Below are 21,367 nucleotides of genomic sequence, written 5' to 3' on the forward strand. Positions count from 1 at the left end.
TCTTTCCTTACTTTCTCCAAAGTGAATGAAGTCTCTCTCTCTCTCTGTTCTAAGACACCTGAAACTGGGGATGGTGTAACACAAGCATCTCTATGACCAACACTACTAGAAGTGGGCTGGGTCAGAACCAAAGCCAGCACAGCTCTGAGTCTCATCCAAGGCCTGCTGTAACCACTCCCTGGCTATGACCTATGTTCATTCAAGGCCCTGGGACTCTACTATCAGCAAGTGGCAAAGCCAGCCAGGCCTGTATCCTTCCCTTCAGGGTGAGTTCCCCCCACCTCTGGGCATGTCCAGGGTGCCTTCTGGGAGCCAGGGACTAGAGTCAAAAACTTTAGAAGTCTACCTGACTTTCTATTGTACTGTGCCTGAGCTGGCACTCAAACCAAGAGATGCAGTCCTTCCCTTTTCCAAAGGCAGGGGAGACTCACTCCATGGCCATCACTGCCACAGGCCCATGGGAGTACTGACAGACTACTATTGATGTTCCCCTAAGGCCCAAGGGCTCTTTCGTCAGCATGTGGTGAATTCTGCCTGGACTGAGATTCACCCTTTAGGGTGAATAGGCTCCCTTCTGGCCCAGGGAAGGTCCAGAAATGCCATCCAAGGCTCTAGTCCTAGTTGGAGACCCCAAGGGCCCACTTGGTGCTCTATCCCCCTGTGGCCAAGCTAGTACCGAAAGTGCAGGACAAAGCCCCCTTTGCTTTTCCCTCTGCTGTTCTTAAAGGAAAGGAGTCTCGTAGCCACCACAGCTGGGAATATGCTGAGTCTCATCTGAGCCCAGCACATCTTAAGAGTCTTACCCAAACCCTTCGACATAGTGCCTAGGTATTGCTGCTGGCTCTTCAGGGACCAAGGGCTCTTTCATTAGGGGGTGATGAATCCTGCCAGAACTGGGTCCTTCCCTTCAAGGAAACAGGGTCCCTTCTGGCCCAGGGTGTGTTTAGAAATATCATCCAGGAGCTAGGACCTGGAAAGGGGGCCTCATGACTCTGACCACTGCCCTATCCTGCTGTGGCTGAGCTTGTATCCAAGATGCAAGACAAAGTCCTCCCCACTATTCTGTCCTCTCTCCTCAAATGGAGGGAATGATTCTCTTTTGGGGCTGTGAGTTGTGCAGCCTGGGCTTAGGGCAGAGGTGATGCAAGCACTCTCTCAGCTGGTGTCTCAGTAGGTTACATGTCCTCTCCAGTCCACTCTCTCTGGGCCCAGTTCAGCACTGGGACACGCCTAAGTGTTTCAATCCTTGTCGCCTAGCCTGCCTGTCAAGTTTATTTGGAATCGCAGTGCACTTTAGCCCATGGTGGTGAGGCTCGCAGGAACACAAAGCTGGACCACTGGGATAGATTATTCTCCTCTGGTTATGGCTGGTTTACATACTCCCTCCATGAGTGGCTGTCAGCTGAGTTTAGTCTATGTTTGTTTTCTGTTATAATAGGGCAGCACTGAGTTTAGTGCCTCAAAAATACTGTCATCTCTCTCTGCTTAGCACACCAAAATATTCTTCGCACCACACCGCTGCTTCCTTCCAGGGTACAGGGAGAGGCGTGGTGCCGGTGATTCAGAACTGTTTCTCCTACCTTTTCAGTGCCTCTGTCAGTGATATAAAGTTAAAACCAGATACTGTGAGTTCTCACCTTATTTTTGGTTCTTATGAAGGTGATCATTTTGTGTAGATAGTTGTTAAATTGGTGTCCTTTGGGAAGGGGGACAATCAGTGGAGGCTTCTGTTATCTTGTTCCACTCCTCCCCAAATGGATGTTAATAATACACTAAATGTTCAGACTTCACCACTGTACATACATCCATGTAACAAAACTGCACTTTGTACCCCTTAAATTTATACAAATAAAAAATATAATAGTGAATGATTATTTGAGAACATTTATTGCCATTGCCGGTCATGATTGATTAGATTGTGAAATCAATTTAGTTGACGGGGTAAATGTTTTTTTAAAAGTAAAATAGAATTGAATAGCATAGAGTACAATAAAGTAGAAAATATTAGATTTCATTACATTTTGTAATGGTAAGTATTGTTTTATGAAACTTCTGTTTCGATTTTTGTATGTATTTGGTTGTTTATGTATAGAACTGTGATGTAAAACCTATTTCCTACTGTGGATTTTGGTCAAGGTAGGGAAACTCTGCTAGAGGGTGTTTTTCATAAAGCCCTATCTTCATGGAAAACTTTAATGGTGCTCTATGACTATACTCTAGTTCAGGCAGAAGCATAAGACAAATTCTTTGAGGACATTACATGTGGGGAGATCAGTCTGTATTTGAAACAGCCACAGGCTGAAGCACCAGTCAAGTATTCTATTATTTCTTTTAGGAACATGATAGTGAATGTTCAGCTTGATCAGAAAACTATAGTTTCTGAATATTTGATGTCCTAACTTTGGGTCGTCTCTCACATTTCTAAAAATGATCAAGTGAATTCAGAATAGTGGTACTCAAAAGGGGACAATTTTATACCTTAGGGGACCTTTGCCAATGTCTGGAGATATTTTTGATTATAATAATTTGAGAAAAGGGGTATGCTACAGGCATCTAGTGGGATGCTGCTTAGTATTCTACAATGAACAGGATAGCCCCTTACAATAAAACATTATTCAGATCAAAATATTAATAGTGCCAAGTTTGTGAACTCAGCTTCAGAGTGATCCAAACTAGTTATTTAAAAGAAATGTGATTTTAATGACAGTTGGAAGATTCATGATATTGGCCTAAAACAAACTCAGTGATATTGTTTGTAGAATGCTCTGATCACCAACTTTATTAGAATAAAAATGATATATCAATATCTGCTTACATGTGACCCAAAATGGAATGCTGCACCAAACAGTTTAAAAATACAAAGTTTATAATTCTAAGATGATTTCCTGAATCTGAACATCCAAAGTCAACATTACATTTTACCACCATAATATAGAATAATTTATATGCCTACGTATATTTATATATGAAGAAGAAACTTTGTCTTGAAGTGAATTCAGAGAATTGGCAGCCAGCTGCCTAAATGAATCTCATCATTTAAAATTCTTAAGAGTTTTCTACCTTAATACAGGTTCAATAGCTCTCACTTAAAATTTTATAGATCTGATGATTCAATAAAAATAGGCAATAATAAAGATACTTTGTAAGAAAAAGGGAAGGTGAAACTGGTACCTGTGTTCTAGGCCCATTGGTGATTCAGACAACCTATTGCTTCATTGCGTCATTTATGTTTTCTGGCTTCAGTTCTCTTAAACATAACATAAGTATATTGGCCTATGTGGCATGCAGTGTCTTCTGAGCTTTAAAATTCTATGAGTCTGAATTATGAATCAAGTGTTTTATGAGTGAACTGCATATCTCTTTTAGATATTTTAGGATTATTTTCGTGCCTTCTCAATAGCGCGTGAGGGAAATTATTATAAAGCAAGTTCATCGTTCCAATGATTTGTCTTATATTTGGACTAAATGAGTAAATGACTCCCCAGACTGAAGATAATAATATTTCACAGGCATTGCCAAGCAGAATAACTGCTTCCCTAAAGCCTTAATTTAATTGTATTACAAAATACATGAGCCTTACTCTCCTAATGACTTCAGGAGACACGTTGCTTATGGAGTATGTTTTCTCTTTTGGACCACTTTGTTATATGTGTTATATGTGGACCATATAACAAAGTGGTCCAAAAGAGAAAACATACTATATGTTATATGTTATAACCACATGTGTTATATGCAGTAGGTGCTCAAATTTCATATTTATTTTCAAATTTTTCTAAAACTAGGGTTTTATGATTGCAATAGTTGGGACATTGCCATAAGCCTTATGAGCTATTTGTCTGTAGCAATGCAAGGGCATAAAATTTTTCTTGCTACAGAGGAAGACGATGTTCTTTGATTTTTCAAGGTATTAGTAAATTCTTTTTTTTTTCAGGCATTTAACCGTACAGTAATAATGCACAAAACTTCCCCCTTGTGGTCAAAATATGTAAGTGCATCTATGAAATGTCAAATTTCTTGTGCCTGTGTTTTGGGACTACTCATGAAATTACCATCACCTTCTCCCAAATTGTTAACAAATATATAGTTTTGATTAACTAATCACTCTATCTATCTATATATCATTCGTTAATCGGGATTTTTCTGGTTATATCTGTAGGATAGGAATATCTATGTGACTGTGTGTGTGTGTGTGTAGAAAAGTCACCACAAAATTAGAGGTTTTATAACTAAAAAAACGTTAGAAGATCTCTGGCTTGTTTTACTATCAGACTTTGTTTCCTACATATGACTTTCTTTTATTGGTGTCTCTTAAATGGGTGTAGAAGTAGAAAATTCATTTCTTATGGTGGAAAGGTACTTTGGAAAATCTGATTGAATAAGGAAAAAGAAAAAAAAGTATTTGTGAGCTCGAGAGAAATGTAGGGAATTATACAAGGGTTTCTTGAACACTTTTTGAGTTCAAAGAAGTTTCTCAGTTAAAAGGAGACCCTTGACAACGACATTCTGAAAATCCCATGGACTATCTTCAAAAACATGTGTTGAGTCTCACTGGTCCTTCAACATTCATGATTTAAAGAGCTAAGTATCTCTACTGTGTTTTTCAAGCCAGATTCATTACTTTACAAATAAAAGTCCCTTACAAATTGGCTAAGGATTATTGGTTGATTAAAGTGATTCTAAATAACTTACGTTGTGTGTTTCATGTTGCTAGATCCAGTAATTTAATATCACTTTGTTGTACGACACCCACTAAATAGTTGAATTCTCATGCATATATGACCTGCATACAGCTCTCTTTGTTTAACTTTTATGGTGAATTAGAGGCCTGTTTTTGAAGCAATCCAGTTTCGGTAATAAGTCACTTGTGTGTAGACTCCAGGCTTGTCCTTTTGACCACAGTTATCTCCCCAGCTCACAATTCCAATGAGATACCAGGTATCTTTCAGATCCCTTGTGACCAAAGGTCCCCCAGAATCACCCTGAAAATAAAAACATAAGAGAAAGAAAATTAGCTAAACATAAAGCTCATTATTTAAGATATTTTGATGAATCACATATTTCGTTACTAGACAGTACATGTATAGACTATCAACACAGAATAATTAATTGAGACATGGATTTTAAAATTACAAAGGGCCTTAAGGTTTAACTTTGACATTTAAAAAATAAAGTTTATTGTGTTAGAGTAAACAGCACTTAGTTAAAAAAGACAAAAACGAAAAACATGAAGAGGCATGAAAAGCAATTATGTCCCACGTTTCCTCAGGCAAGCAGTTCTCCAAGAGGTAGCCACTTCATGCTTGTTTAATAATTTCTTAGAGTATCTAACTCCTTATCACTAGATAATGTGCTCAAATTACAGCTTCTAGATTTAGACAGCAAATATTTATTTTCTCTTATGTAGTTAGGGATTTAGTTGTTTTACAACTTCTTTGCAACTTTTCCACACCACATCTTTACATTATAGCATCTCTATTTTTGGTTAAATTAACAGCCTATGTTTAATACCAGCTTGTAAATTTTATTAATTGAAGAGTCAAGTAACATATTTGGATTACAGAAATCTTTTTTGGCTTTCCCAGAATTAATAACAACTCTTTGTTCATGTGGATAGTTTTCTACGTACCTGGTAAATGTTGAATTCTCCGAAAGAGCTGCCAACACCTCACGATAATGTTTACTAATTTTCAGGGACATCAGATAGCTTGTTAGTTCCTTTGCTTCCTCTGAAGCTGTTCCACCATATCCACACACACACACACACACACACACACACACACTCACACACACACACACACACACACATCTTTTCTTACTTCTGCTCAAATTCGAGCTGGTTACTTTAAGACTGGTGCAGAGCTACGGTGTTGGGATTATCTGATAACACTCTTTAGTGTTGGGTTAACAGTTTCAGGTCTTATGTCTTCCACTTTCTTGATTTATCCCCTCATTTTGCTGAGGTACCCTCTCAAGTAGTTTCCTAAGAAATAGGGTATCAGAAGTACATTTTTTCAGTCATTGCTTGTCTAAAATTCTTAATTCCACCCTCACAGTTGATATTTAGTTAGCATGGGCAGGAATCTAGGTTGAAATCATCTTCCCTTTGAAATTTGAATGTGTTTTCCGCCATCTTCTACCTTCTGGAGTTACTGCTGAGGAGTTCTATGTAGCTCTGATGCTTCTTCCTTCAAAGTGTTAAGATTGTCCTCCTTCTCCCTGGCTTCTGACCCTTTATGATGGTATGTCTTGTAAAGAACTACTTCATTTATTGTGTCCAGCACTACTTGGACCTTTTCTTCCATAGGATGCACGTAAGCTTCGGAACTAGGAGCATTCTTTGTTTTATATCATACGCTCATGTTTTGTGTTTTCAGAACTCCTATTCATTTGATGTTGGATCTCCTGAGCTTCTCCTCTAATTTTCTTAATTTTTCTGGTTATTTTTCTCCTCTGTGTCTTTTTTTGTTCTTTCTGAGAGATTTCCTTGATTTTATCTTCCAATCCTTCCACTGGATTTTAAAAATTGTGATTATATTATTGCTACATTTCCAGAGATGATTCTTACTGTTTGGTTCTAGGGTATGGTGCTAGAAACCAGATTGAAAGCTCTGTGCCTTTGTGCTGGGTGGTGCTGTGGTTTGAATGTGTGCCCAAGAGTTCATAGGTTGGGGAAACTGAATCCCCAACGCAACAGTGTTGAGAGACGGGACCTAAGAAGAGGTGACTAGGTCATGAGGGCTCTGCCCTCGTGAGTGAATTAATATGATTATCATAGAGATGGGTTTGTTATCACAGGAGTAAGTTCCTGGTAGAAGAATGAGTTTGGTCTTCTCTCCCTCCACCCATCTTGTGTGCTTTCTTTGCCTTCTCACCTTTCTGCATGGGATGATGAGGCAAGATGTGGGGCAAGGTGAAGACCAGATTTGGGATCCCCAACCCTGGACTTTCCCGTTTGTAGAACTGTAAGAAATGCATCTCTGTTCCTTATGTGTACTTAGTCTTGGGCATTCTGTTACAGCAGCACAAAATGAACTAATACAGGTAGGTAGGAGGGTTTTTGGGCTGATACTCTTCATTCTGGTAGGGGCCTCTCAAACATCAGTATATGGAAGGTTTTTCTCCCCCGCTCTAGACTGTGGGCTTCTCTAGAGAAGATTCCTGCAATCTCTTGCATTGGGAGAAAGTTGGAGGCATTATGTGTATCTGCCTGCAGCATTTTCAGAGAAAGCATAGAAAGAGGTTGAGGCCTGCTGTGACATAATCCCACCTTTTCAGGCCCCATCTGCTTTCTACTATGTTTAGTGTCACTGAGTTAAAGGGCCTCAGATTCAACTGCTATAGAGTACAAACTTCCCATCTCTGGAGTTGATATGTTTGGAAAGAGGTGGTAGAGGTGGGGAAAGTAGAGATATGACATGGATTAGACTGGTTATTTAGGATAGGGAGAAACAGGGAGTTCCAAGTACTCTCTGTGAAGTCTTTACACATTTCCGCACCCATTTTCTAGCTCATGCCAGACCCCAAACTTCAGCTTTATGTGATCTCCCAAAATACTGGTTTTACTTAAAATTGGTATTCCACTCCCCTCTCCACCCAAGACATTTATGTTTTAACCTCTTCTTTACTAAGTCAGGTAAAACTCCTGCATCTTCTCTTTCTCTTTCAAAATTTTGTTGGAATTTTTTCAGCTTTCTCTCTTTTGGTTTTTATTAGTTGATAGCTTTTTTTAAGTACGATTTGCAGATATATAGAAAATTATATTTTGTAGATGATGCCAAACAATTTTTCAAAATGATTGTTACAGGGTTTTCCTGTTTTGTTTTTTTGAGCCGCTCTTTGTGTCCCAGGCTGGAGTGTACTGGCGCAATCACAGCTCACGGTAGGCTCAAACTCTTGGGCTCCAGCAACCCTCTCACCTCAGCCTTCTGAGTAGCTGGGACTACAGGCATGCACCACCACACCCAGCTAATTTTACGTTTTTTGTAGAGATTGGGTCTCACTTTGTTGTCCAGGCTAGTCTTGAACACCTGGGCTCAAGCGAGCCTCTCTCCTTGTCCTTCCAAAGTGCTAGGATTATAGGTGTGAGCCACCACACCTGACCTTATCTTCCTTTATGTTCATTTTGATGGGTTTGGTGGAAAAGCTGAGATGAATTTGAATGTAAAATCTCCATGCTTAGATATTTCAATCTACACATTTTAAAGATGAACAAAGAAGAAACCTAGAAAATCTGGCTGATACAAAATCATAGCTAAGGGTGCAGTGGAATAGAGAAAAAAAATAGGAAATCTGACTTCTTGTCTAGTGTCCAAATGAGGGCAAATTAAAACCCACTCGAGAGTCATAAAATGCCAAACATAATTTAATCTTTCTTTATCCATTCAAATGTTCCTTTGGGCTTTCATCAGGAATATCCATGATTACTGTACTGTACGTGAACATTTTTTGGTTGACTTAGTTTATGTTCTAGAAATGGACTTTTCTTAAGTGTCTTCTAATAGCACCATGGTTTCTTGACATTCATGGATGATCAGCTTCTGCCTTCCTTTGGAGTATTGTTTAATAGAGTTTTTTAGTTAATGTGATACAGATTAGATAGTTAAAAAAACAGTATAATGATCTTTTCACCATTTCCTTAAGTTAGAAAGTACAGGATTTAAAAAAAAAAAACTCAAAAGATCAACTGAGATAAGATATAATGGAATATATTAAAATATAACAAGAAACATTCCATGCACTATGAAGGGTATGGAAACAGGTGGAATTATTCAAAATCCTATTCAGAGCATTAAAAAGGCATCTACCTATAGATGAAAAAAGATAATTCTATTACCATGAACATCTTGGGATTTATAACTGACATCAGTTTATCAGTGTTTCTCAGACTTCATTCTGAATAAACATTATGAAGGGAAGTTCTTAAATGCAGATCTCTGATGTCCACCTCTAAAGATTCTGTTGGACTAGGGTGGGATCCTAGACCTGCACTTTTAACAAGCATCCGCATTGATTTGGCTTCATGCCAGCCGCAGTGCACTTCTAATCATAAATTTAGACAGATGATAGTTCAAATAGTATTACCTTCCCCTTCTTCCTCTCTTTCTTTTCACTACTTCTCATTTCCTATTCCTTAAATAATCAATCACAAGAAAAATTCAATTAGTAAGGAGCCTCCACAGTCCTTACTGTCTATTTGAAGAGGCAGGGCACAAAGGCAGCAAGAAGCCATATTGAGTGTCAGGTGAATTGAGTGCCAGCTACTAACACAAAAGGACAGGGGATACAGTGGCAACAGACTTAGGAGTTTCACACATGAAAAGAGAATTACGCTAAAACTTGGGCTATGAATTGGTAGGCAGACAGAGGACATTCTTCTAGATAGGGGACTGGCATGGGTGGAGGTCCTCACTTCATTACTCGTGTGTCTCAAAAGCACCTCCAGCCCCATGTGGCTGATGCTGGACCCATGCTGTCTCTCTAGATCTGGACCTTTGTCACTCTTTCCTAACTCATTGATTCTTATCACAATCCCTGCAGCCACTCAAGCCAGGAGTTTGTTTTATTTTTATTTTTTAGCCATGAATTTATACATCATTCTTTGCCCCACCCCTTCCCTCCAACCATATGAAATCCATTACTTCATTTGCCACTGTTACCTCTAAATATCTTTGTCTCCATGTCACCATATTAGTCCAAACTAACATATTTCACCTGGGTTTTTGCAATACCTGCTGATTGATCCTCAATTACCCTTTTCCAGATTTTTTCCTTACTTTGACCATAACACTTTTCACAATATTCAAATTTGATCATTCCACCCTTTTAATTTAACAAATGTCTAAATAGTACTCACAATATACCAGGCAGTGTTTGCGGAGCTTTACACATATTAATTAATTTAATATAAATCTCTTGATTAAAACTTTTCAGTGGCTTTTCCACTGTCCTTACAAAACAAGGAATAATGATGTGGCAAAGTCTGGCTTCAAACAAACTCTTCTGCCTCTTCTGTACCACTCGGTCATGTGCGTTCTGTGTTCCACCACACAATGTTTCAGCTCCTAGAATTCTCCCTGCCCCCATCATCATTTGCAGTCTTCCTAGTTAACTCCTACTCCTCTCCTAGATACTAGTTCACTCCATTCACTACTTAACTTCACCACCCTAGCTAGTCATGTTCATTTCTTACAAATATACTCATAGAAAAATGACCTTCTCCTTCCCAGTTTTCTTTTTCATTGGCATAATTTTTTGATTCATTCCTATCTGGCCCACTAGACAGTAGTTTCCCTAAAAGCAGGTTCCAGGAAGGTTTTTGCTTGTGAGACTACCTTCAGTATATGTACGATGTATGGTAAAGAGTAGGGCACTCGAACTTTTTTTTTAGTGAATAAGTGAAGAGAGTTAGAATAAATGGAAAAATAACCAGGGACAGACAGTTCTTGACTAATTTTCCTTTACAGCAGGTTCCCAGCAACCTGATTTTAAATTATAGGTCCTTCAGAAAAGTGTTGCCAACATCCACCTATCATTTTCTAAAATGATTTTCAGTGTCGTCTTGACAGAGTTCTCTAATCAGTGTAGCAGCTGCCTGCGTGGTAATTACAACCAGGGATGCTTTTGTAAATGCTTAACTGAACTGGAAACAAGAGTGGAATCACAAATCTCGATCAAGTTGTCAAAGCCTTTCATTTCTGGCTTTCCTGCAAGCAATTCCGATCCTTTTCTCAGTTGTGTTTGGGTCTTGCTTGGCTAGACTTCTGGTTGAAAAATTAGGGGCTCTTTCTCTCTCCTTTCCCCCCAAAACAGGCTTTGGGACCAATCTTGTATATACAGGATGGGATTTATTGAGTTCTACATCAATAATTGGTAAATTGGAGAAAGACTAGCTGATGGTGGTGCTTGCACTTCTGCTGTATCAGACTAGGCCCCTCACCATGTGCCTCAATTACAATCACTGTATTCCTGTCTTGGATCCTTGTACCTGAACCGCTGCCCTGATAACTTACCATATCTTTCTATGACTGGAGCCTTGTTTTATCACTTACTTTGCACAGTTAGGCAGAAAGCTTACCTCTGCTCCCTAGTCCAGGGAAGCATCTCTATGACCACCAATCCCTCCTAAGGCTTTTCAGTAATCTCATGGTTCACCTGAATTCCCCCGTCCTGTCTGCTCCAAGACTCCTGCACCTTCCACCTGTTCCCCATGGTATGGGCCTTTTGCTGGAATCCCTAAATTCTGCCTGCCTCCCTCCACATTATCAGCAACTGAGGCTGGCCGTGGACCAGCTCCTGCTTTTGCCCACCCTCTATGTCACATAGGTCCCTGCTCCTTTTCTCATAGAGGTCGCACATGTGGTACAGTTTGTGGGACTCTGGACAGGACTTTCTGCCACCTGATGTCAATACCATTCCATCATTTCCACAAACAGTGGCCTCCTTAGAGTTCTAAAGAATCTCATGTTAAAATGCAAGTGTCTCCAGGAAGAAACACACTCATACCTTCATTGGAAAACATACATGTTAGAGGGCATACGAGGGCACTGGGGAGGGCCCGTGGAATCACAGCATGGCCTAATCTACCTTCTCATGGTTATCTACTTGTTTCTCCTCTCATCCTCCTCGTGCTGAGACCCAACCCATTCCTTGGAGTTCCCTCAGATATGAATTGTCATTTCACAGCTTCGTAATTTTGGCTATGCCTTTTGTCTTTTCTATAACATTATTTTCTTATTCTGAAATTGGATGTTATTTATCCTTCAGGCCTTATTTACATCTCATCTCTCTGATACTTGTTCCAAAAATGTTTCCTTCAAGAAAAATATTTGCTTTTCATTATATTATTTATAACATCACTTTATACTTCTCTGTTTATGATTATTTTCTTTCTTGAATGTGAGCCCCTTGAGAAAATAAACTGCTTTATTATTCTTTGGATTTCTGGTTAAGAAATTCTAATTTTGTTTGTTAGATAGCATCAGAGAAACTCTTACTTCATTTATCTTAATAAAACATTTAAAAGTATTTTGTGCTGTGAAATTTGCATTTGTAACTTTTTTGAGCTGACATGATATCTGTGTTTTGTCCTTATGTAAAGAACATATAATATATCCTGAGCCAGATACAAATTTTTGAGTTAGTAATATGAAAAAATTCCTCCAACTTACCCTGCAGGCATCATAAATTCCTTCCATATATCCGGCACAGAACATTCCGGGTTTTATGTCATTGCCATACACCTGTGGTTGCTTGCAGACACCGTCACTTATGATTTTCACTCTGGCTTCTCGAAGATCATTTTGGGATTCACCTTAAGAAAAAATAAAGTTATTTTAGTATTTTCAATCAGCATCTTTGGCTAGAGTGAAGTGAGCAGACTTTCCTAATATTTTTTTCATAGTAAAATTGTCAATACAGAATGAGGTTAATACAAGCAGTTTCTAGAAAAAAAGAATTTGTGGTTAAATCTGGCACATCTAATGATAATTATTGTCCAATCACATTTTTATAAAAACTTCTCAAAGCAAGAAAGCCATTTGGATTCTTTTTTCTGGAAAATCTAACCTTAAAAATAATCAGCTTATATATTTCAGGAAGGCCTTTTATCTTTTGTAAAACTTTTATTTATGGGTTCCAGATTGTTCCCAGAAACTTTGCATGCCTGGATTGTTTTCTCCATTGGCTTGATAAATGCCTAAAATACTATGTACATTTATTTTATTATTTAAAGTTTATGATGAGCTTTCACATATATAAAATATATGTGAAATATACATATATTATATATCATACATATATATAAATGCATTAAATGTCAATGATTTCACTTCTAATGTATCACAAGTTGGTGGCTGCAGACTGTAAGCTAGGTTCTGGCTTTTAGAAACCATTATTATGGCAGGCTACGTAGAAAACTAAGAATAGCACAAACATTCAGGGATTCTTTATACCAAACCATATATTGATTGGGAAACCATGACCCCATGGTTGGCAGAATTCTAGGATGGTCCCCAAGATTCCTGTGTAATTCCCCTCCTCCCAAATATGGGCAGGATCTGTGAAAATAAGGGATGCCATGCTCATGATTATGTTATATGGCAAAGATGAGGGAATTTTACAGATGCGATTAAGACCTCTAATGAGTTTGACTTTGAATGAATCAAAAGGAGATTATCAAAGGTGGGCCTGACCTAATCAGCTGAGCCATTTCAAAAAGGGCGAGACTTCCTGGAGTGCAGAGACACTTTGCTAAAGAGTTAAAGCAGCAAGCGGTCATGCATTCATACAGCTGCAAGTAAGGGAATTCTGCCAGCACACCTTGAGGAAACCCTCAAAGGAGCCACAGATGTGACCACAACCCCAGCTGACGTCTTGATTACAGTTCGGTGAGACCCTGAGAAGAGGACCCAACTAAGCTGTGTCTGAACGTGTGACTCATGAAAATGGTGAGATAAGAATAAATGAGTGCTGTTTTAAACTGTTTGTGGTTATTTGTTACACAGTTATAAAAAACTAATACAAGAATACAATATATCATCAGCTAGAGTCACCATGATGTATGGGAGATCTCTTGAACTTATTCTTCCTAACTGCAAATATGAATTTGTTGACCAGCATCTCCCCAGCTCCTTCCCCTGTAAAGACCCCCAGCTTCTGGTTGCCTACTGATGATATATTGTATTCTTGAGAAATGCTACAAGAGTAGATATTAAGTGTTCTTGCCACAAAAATGGTAATTATGTAAAATAAGATGTTTGTTAATTAGCTAGATTTAACACTCACAGTGTACATATACTATACTTCAACACATTATGTTGCACATGGTAAGTACATGCAATTTTATACATCAATTTTAAAAAATAACTAAGTAATTTGAAAAAACCCTAATACACCAGTTTCTTTAGAAGACCATTTCCAAGATTTATTTCTGAAGAAAGGTTTGTAAACACATATTTAAAAGTGCTCAGAAGATTTAAGTGTGTAACTCAGAAATACGCTAAGAGATTTTTCAAATTATTCTGTTATTTGAATACAATTGGTTTATATATATTACACACACACACACACACACACACACACACACACACACACACACACATATATTGCCTACTATATCATCAATTAAAAACATTCATGACCTGGCACGCAGTGGCTCAAGCCTGTAATCCCAGCCCTTTGGGAGGCCGAGGCAGGTGGATCACGAGGTCAGGAGATCAAAACCATCCTGGCTAACATGGTGAAACCCCATCTTTACTAACACTACAAAAAAATTAGCCGGGCGTGATGGTGGGCACCTGTAGTCCCAGCTACTAGGGAGGCTGAGGCAGCAGAATGGCATGAACCTGGGAGGCAGAGCTTGCAGTGAGCCGAGATCACGCCACTGCACTCCAGCCTGGGCGACAGACTGAGACTCTGTTTCCAAAAAAATAAATAAATAAATAAATAAAAATAATAATAATGCTGAGAAGAGCAAGGTGAAACTGACAACCTACGTATTGTAAGTAGGTGACAGTGCAAATCCACAACTTCTTCAGCAAACTAAACTGGTTGGTAAAATGTATTCCAAGTCATGAAAAGCATAGCCCATAAATTCTTGACATCCCTGAACTATATCTCATCTTCTATAAAAATGCTTAATAACATTCCTCGCAAAATACTGATTTCATCAAATAGTCAGCTTTTTATTTATCAATTTTCTATATTGCTTCTTATTTTTAATTTTATTCATTTTTATTCTTATCCTTATTATTTCCTTCCTTATGTTTGTTTTAGGTTTGCTTTTTCTTTTTCTAGTTTCTTGAAGTGAGAACTTAATTATTGATTTGATATCTTTCCTTATAATATGGATTTTCTATAAATTTCCCCTTCTACACTATTTTAGCAGCATCTGACATATATTTACACATTTTTGTTTTCATTTAGTTCTATGTGTTTTTAAAATTTGAGATTTTCTCTTTATTTGCATATATTCTTTAATTGGTAAGCATTTGGGGATTTTTATGTTATCTTTCTGTTACTGATGTCTAGTTAGATTCCATTATGATCAGAGAATATACTTTGTACAATTTCAATTTTAAAAAACTTCTTAAGGTTTGCTTTACAGACTCGAACATGGCCTCTCTGGGTGAGTAACGAATGGGTGCTTTTCATCTATTAATGTACTTAACAGATTAAGAATGATAGGTTAATTTAATCTATTTAATAGATTAAAAGCACCTGTGGGTCACTTACCAAGCAAGGCCGTATTCAAGTAGGGTGGCGTGCTCTGTAAGTGTCAGATTCTGTTGCCACTCACAACGCATTATGACAGGTATGTTTCTGTGCCAATCTCAAACTCCTGAAAGTGATTTTCCCACCAAGCCAAAGGGGATTTGTGATGTCTTTCCCACCACTATGAAGCAGAGAATGCAACCCCTATCTTCGGAGAAAATCCATCCAAGAAAGTGAAGACCTAGGGAGGTGTCAGGCTTACAGCAGCACTAGATCTACTAGAATTAATAAACTATAGGTAATATTTTCTGTGATTGGTAATACGACCTTAAAGAAAGCAATGCAGGTCTCACTCTGTATAAGATGAAATAAAACCACATGCGACATCTGGAAAAAATCTAGAGACCCTGAAACCTATTCCTGCCTATGTGAGTGAAAGGTTATTCCTAGTTCCTTAATGGGAGACTGAGAATCAAAAGCTTATTCTTTATAATTTGTTGTATGTAAATAAATTGTATAGAATCCTGCAAATAGATTTAGTCATTCTCAGAAAGCCCTTTTGCATTTTCTCAAGCCCAGTGTTAAATAAACTCTCTAGCTTTTGTTATACATATGTACCTGGACCACATGGTAGAATCCACAGCGTGTCTCACTAAGATTGCCTAGAACATTCAGTAACTAAATCATCATTATTTCTTACAAGACTAAGTTAGTATATCAAGTTGAATCCTTTTAGGGGGCCAAATAATTTGACAATTTATCTCTACACTATTCGCCATCACACTTAAATTAGCCTCTTTAGTACTGAAGCAAATTTTGCTACATAGGCATAAAGAATATTTGAGTTAGCCACTCGATCTGAGTCCTCCTAGACACAGCTGGAACAATAGAAATTAATGTGAATTCTGGCAAAGAAAAGAAATAAATGTTCCTTTCTGTGTATTTTTTCTTGGTTGAGAATGATGTAAGTGCTGAGGTGTTGTTAGTCACCTCTGACACTAGGTGAAGCTAGCATCCCTCTGAATGAAGCCAGCCTAGCGAAAAGCAGGGGCAAAAAACTCAGATTCAGAGACGCAGAGCCAGATGACATCATATAAACTCCTGTGTCTGAAGTGAAACTTACTACACTTTTTGGACTTCCAAATTACATGAGCCAAATTTGTTGAAGTTTTTGTTTCTTTTTTATTCTGCACTGGTTAATGTGAATTGAATTTCTGTCACTTCCAAAATAAGAACCCTAACTAATCCAACCCGACTGTGTGGAAACGGCTGTCAGGATAATATTGCCCTAGACAGGGCTTCGTGCTCTGTTAGCTACCCTGAGACACCAACCCCCATAGTAAAGTGCTCCAAATCCCGTGATGTAGACAGTCAAGTTTGGTTGGAAGGATGCAGAGGCTTCTGGCAGACAAATCCGGCGTATGTCATCCGAAAAGGTGACTCTGGAGGAGACCTGCACAACAGCAATGTCATACTCTCTTGCTGCCGAGCGATACTTCTCGTGGATAATAAATCTCCTGACATTTCTTCTCATTAAGGGAGGGTTGATTTTTGTTCCAAAACTAACAGTCCATTGATGTGGATTTTTGTACCTGGAAAGGGTTAGAAATAACAGAATATATATAAGCTGCCCAAAGTATATGAACGAGATTAATTGAATTTAGGCTAATATAAGAGAAATACAATCCTGAGAATACTTGGCTGCAGTTATAGTTTTCTTTGATCATTTAAATATAATCTATTGCTAATGTTTTGAAAGATAAAATACATATAAACACCATATTAGAACTGATATTTAATACAAAACTATTGAATTTTAGAACTGTAATACACATAAAATATCATTCATTTCTCCCTTCCACAAATATTTACTGAGCATCTGTGTGCTGAGCCTTATCTGAACTGCTGGGGATAAAGTGATGAACAAGACCTAAGGTGCCTGCTCACAGGAGTATAAGATTCCAGAGAAGGAAAATATCAAAGCAAGCAAACAAATAGATAAATAACCTTAAACACTGATAAAGGCTATGAACAGAATAAAATAGGGTAATGGAAGAGAGTACTAACAGGTCATTATGACTATTTTAAGAACGCATTTGGGCTACGACATAGTAAATGAGGGTCAGTGTGAGGAGATGAGATGAGGGAAATGAGTTTACAGGCAAAAATCCCAAGGTCTGGGGTTCGACGGGCTGCAGTCAGAACACAAGGGAAAGCATGGTTGGGGGTGAGCTTGGAGAGGTAAGCAGGGACTAGATTTTAGAGTGTTTTATAGGTCATGATAAAGTGCTTAAATTTTATTCAAGTGATATGGGAATCTACTGGATAATTAAGCCAGAGAATAATGTAGTCTCATTTACATTTTTAAAAATCATGTTGGTTCTTTCTGGGGAGTAGATTCTTGAAGGTCAAGAATGGACGTGGTAAAGTCTATTAGACGACTGCATAGTCCTTTGAGAGATGATCAAATGTGGTAAATGTGGTTGACTTCTAGCTTGTGGGCTTGGGCAATGGGTGGATTGTGGTACATACAGGGATCAGAAAAATCATTTAGTAGCAGTGAAAGATCGTCTAGTAAAGACTGTGTTTTATACTTAAGGAAAATAAAGCCTGGATAGGTTAAACTATTTGATTCACATCACATGTCTGCCTGCCTCTCTCTGCTCTTCCCTTTATAAAACACTGTCTCCCACCAATTTATATTATTTGTATTTTTCAGAAGACTTCCTGCTTTATTTTGTTATGTGTGACACTAGTCCCACATCTGTCTTGGTGTATTTAGTTATTGGAAGCATATTTTAAGGAAGACACTGACAAAGTCTAGAATGTTCAGAGAATAAGAACCAATGTGGTAGGGCATCTGGAAGTTGGTTCTGCAAAAATGAGGTAATTATATATATATATATATATATATATACTTTTTTCTCAGTTCAGGGTTACATGTGTAGGTTTGTTACACAGGTAAACTTGTGTCGTGGGCTTTTGTTGTACATATTATTTCATCACCCAGGTATTAAGCCTAGTACCCATTAGTTATTTTTCCTGATTCTCTCCCTCCAGCACTCTTCAGTATAGCAAAGACATGGAATCAACCTAAATGCCCATTAGTGATAGACTGGATAAGGAAAATGTGGTGTACATACACCATGGAATGCTATGCAGCCATAAAAAGAACAAAATCATGTCCTTTGCAGGGACATGGATAGGGCTGGAGGTCATTATCCTTAGCAAAGTAAAGCACACAGTAATGATATTTATTTTCACTTATGGTTTGGATATTCTCACTCATTTTATGTTTGGTCTGAAAAAGAGAAACTAAAGAATAGCTGTTATATGAATGAAGACATACAATTGGTTCCTGTTGTTCCAGATTAAAAAAAAAACAAACATTGATAGTAGAAGTTAATAGAGTACAGATTTGGTCTTCAATGCTATAAAGATATTTGCAAAAATAGAACTATCTACCACAAAAATGGCTAACTTTGGCAAACTAAGTTTCCCATTACTTTGAAAAACCAGACACCAGCATAAGGGATTTCTGGCTTTCTAATATATCAGCTTACTGAGCTCTCACATCTTTCAAACATTAAGAATTTATGTAGATTATTTTTTTAAAATATTACTATTTTTTTAAGATGGGGTCTTGCATTGTCACTCAGGCTGGAGTGCAGTGGTGCAATCATAGCTTGCTGTAGCCTCAAACTCCTGGGCTTAAGGGATCCTCCTACCTTAGCCTCCCAAGTAGCTGGGCTGATAGGTATGCACCACCACGCCCAGTGGGGTTTCACTATCTGGCCCAGGCTGGTCTTGAACTCCTGAGCTCAAGTGGTCCTCTCGCCTCGGCCTCCCAAAATGCTGGGATTACAGGCATGAGCCACCATGCCCAGCCTCGATTCTTAATATGTATATTCTTTAGAATATTAAGAGTCTCTATAAAGATTTATGCTCTTAGGCAAATGAAATTTATTATAGTAACAAAAGTTAGAATTTTATAGGTCAAAAAGAATGTGAAAAGATCTAGCCTATCTGTTACCTAATACACTAAGGTTCAATAATTTGCCCAGCTCTCCAACTGCCTGGGACGTATTTTTCCCACTAAATCCTGCTGCCACCTATTATATAGAGATACTCAAGAAGTCTTTGTTATTACCATAATAATTGGCAATGAAGAAGAAAGGCGATACAGTTAATCTACTTAGAAACAAATCTAAAATTCTAAATGTAATAGTGATAAAAATGACTCATTATTATCTTGAAAAGTAAAATTAAAAGTTATAAAAAGTCATTTAATCTTATATTTAATAAAATGTATGCGTTCAGAAACAATTATATGATAGCACAATTTGCTATTCTTCACTTCAGCTTTGTCTTTTGTGGCCTATTGTGAAGAGGTGCTCTATTATGTGAAGGTCACATTGAGTAGCCCAAGGGCCTCTCTGAATCCTTTGATACTCCGAGGAATCTCTTCTGAAGTGCCTGTCTTTATCATGCTAGCAGTCTCCCATTTTGGTTGTAAACTGTTCTGATTCCACAGATCTTCATATGTCAATGCTCTAAATTTGATCTGCGGTTCTCCATCATCAAGGTTACCAACTTCCGGCATTTATTGAAAATCTCCATTTTACTTTGGAATTAGTTTGATTCTTTAAGATCAGTATGAGACTGGCCCAAGTGTTTGGCAGAAACAGACACTAGTTTTAAGTGGGGAGCATTGTTTGACAAAAGATTAATGGTACATGTTATTAGTGAATATTTTGTGTTAGGATGTCACAAAATAGTTCTGATTCCTTACACAGTTTGCTTATTAGAAACTTTGAGGAAATGATTGATGAGTACTAGGATAATGACTGTTACTTCCTTTATTCCCATCAAATTTCTGATTAAGTATGCAAGTGTAACATTATTTTAGAAAAGAACCTGAAATAACTTCCTCCCCTACTCCCTCCCTCCTTCGCTCCCTTCTCTCCCTCCTTCCTTCCCTCCCTCCCTCCTTCCCTCCGTCCTTCCTTCCCTTCATCCCTTCCCTCCCCTTCAGTAATATTTGAGACATTAACTGTTACCAACAATATGACAAAACTCAGGGCTTTTTAGCAGAAGTGGGTTCTAACTGAAGGTCAATAACTTACTTCTGGAAGCAGTGTGCTGCAGTGACAAGCCATGTATTACTAATCAAGGTGGCCCCACACTGATGGACGTTATCATACTGAAGGGAAGCTTGCCAAGGCCAGGCTGTCTTGGGTGCAATGACTCCAGATGCTATTCTGTTGACGTTTAATGGAACAACTCGTTTACCACAACCTGAAAAAAGATGAGATCGTTAAGTTGTAAGAAACATCTTGTAATTAGAAGAAATGGCCCCATTCTTACCTGCCTGAAGACATTTTTGTATACTACTACTCCTGCCCGGGACACTCACCCCACCTGTCACTGGATTCATGGCCTCTTCTCTGTCGCATTTCAGGGTTCACTTTCTTACTCTGTGAGAACAGGTTAGCTGACTCTCTGATCAACTCTCATAGCACCATGCACTTCCTCTGTCATAGCATTTATCACACGATTTTCATACTTCCTGATTTATTTATATTTTTCTCTATTTCGGAATTCTAATTTTAGAGCAGGGATCATGTTTTATTCACAATGGTACCATCAACTCCTGGTCTAATTTCTGGCACTTGGTAGATGTTAAAAGATATTTGTTGAATGAATAAATACATGAATAAAAATACTTAGGGTGTTTGCCAGACACAGAGGCAAATGCATGAACATCACTGCTCAAATTCATCACTGTTTTTGTAAAATCTTTCAACATATAGCCCACAGTGATTTGAAGTGATTTAATGAAGCCACTGTTAGCGATTAGGATGAATTTTTTTTTCTTTTTTTTTTGAGATGGAGTCTCACTCTGTCGCCGAGGCTGGAGTGCAGTGGTGCAATCTCAGCTCACTGCAACCTCTGCTTCCTGGGTTCAAGCGATTCTCCTGCCTCAGCCTCCCAAGTAGCTGGGACTACAGGTGCCTGCCACTGCACCCAGCTAATTTTTGTATTTTTAATAGAGATAGGGTTTCTTCTCCATGTTGGTCAGGCTGGTCCCGAACTCCTGACCTCAGCATATTTCTTTTTTTTTTTTTCTTTTTTTTTTTTTTTTTTTTTTTTTTTT

The 21,367-nt window shown here is 38.2% G+C and overlaps 1 protein-coding gene across 1 annotated transcript in view; it reads right to left on the reverse strand.

Moving 5' to 3' along the window:
* Positions 1 to 4,974: 4,974 nt before the first annotated feature.
* The window catches only part of TMPRSS11A (transmembrane serine protease 11A), a 46,001-nt gene continuing 29,608 nt past the window's right edge, over positions 4,975 to 21,367 (reverse strand). Inside the window, exons 6-10 of the mRNA XM_058434735.1 lie at positions 20,337 to 20,508; positions 16,543 to 16,802; positions 12,168 to 12,310; position 11,307; positions 4,975 to 4,979 (exon numbers count right to left, since the gene is read on the reverse strand). Coding sequence (XP_058290718.1) covers positions 4,975 to 4,979; position 11,307; positions 12,168 to 12,310; positions 16,543 to 16,802; positions 20,337 to 20,508 — 581 coding nt within the window. The remainder of the gene's footprint in view (positions 4,980 to 11,306; positions 11,308 to 12,167; positions 12,311 to 16,542; positions 16,803 to 20,336; positions 20,509 to 21,367) is intronic.

The sequence above is a fragment of the Hylobates moloch genome, unplaced genomic scaffold, assembly GCF_009828535.3.
Source record: "Hylobates moloch isolate HMO894 unplaced genomic scaffold, HMol_V3 SCAFFOLD_2, whole genome shotgun sequence".
Classification (NCBI taxonomy): Eukaryota; Metazoa; Chordata; class Mammalia; order Primates; family Hylobatidae; genus Hylobates; species Hylobates moloch.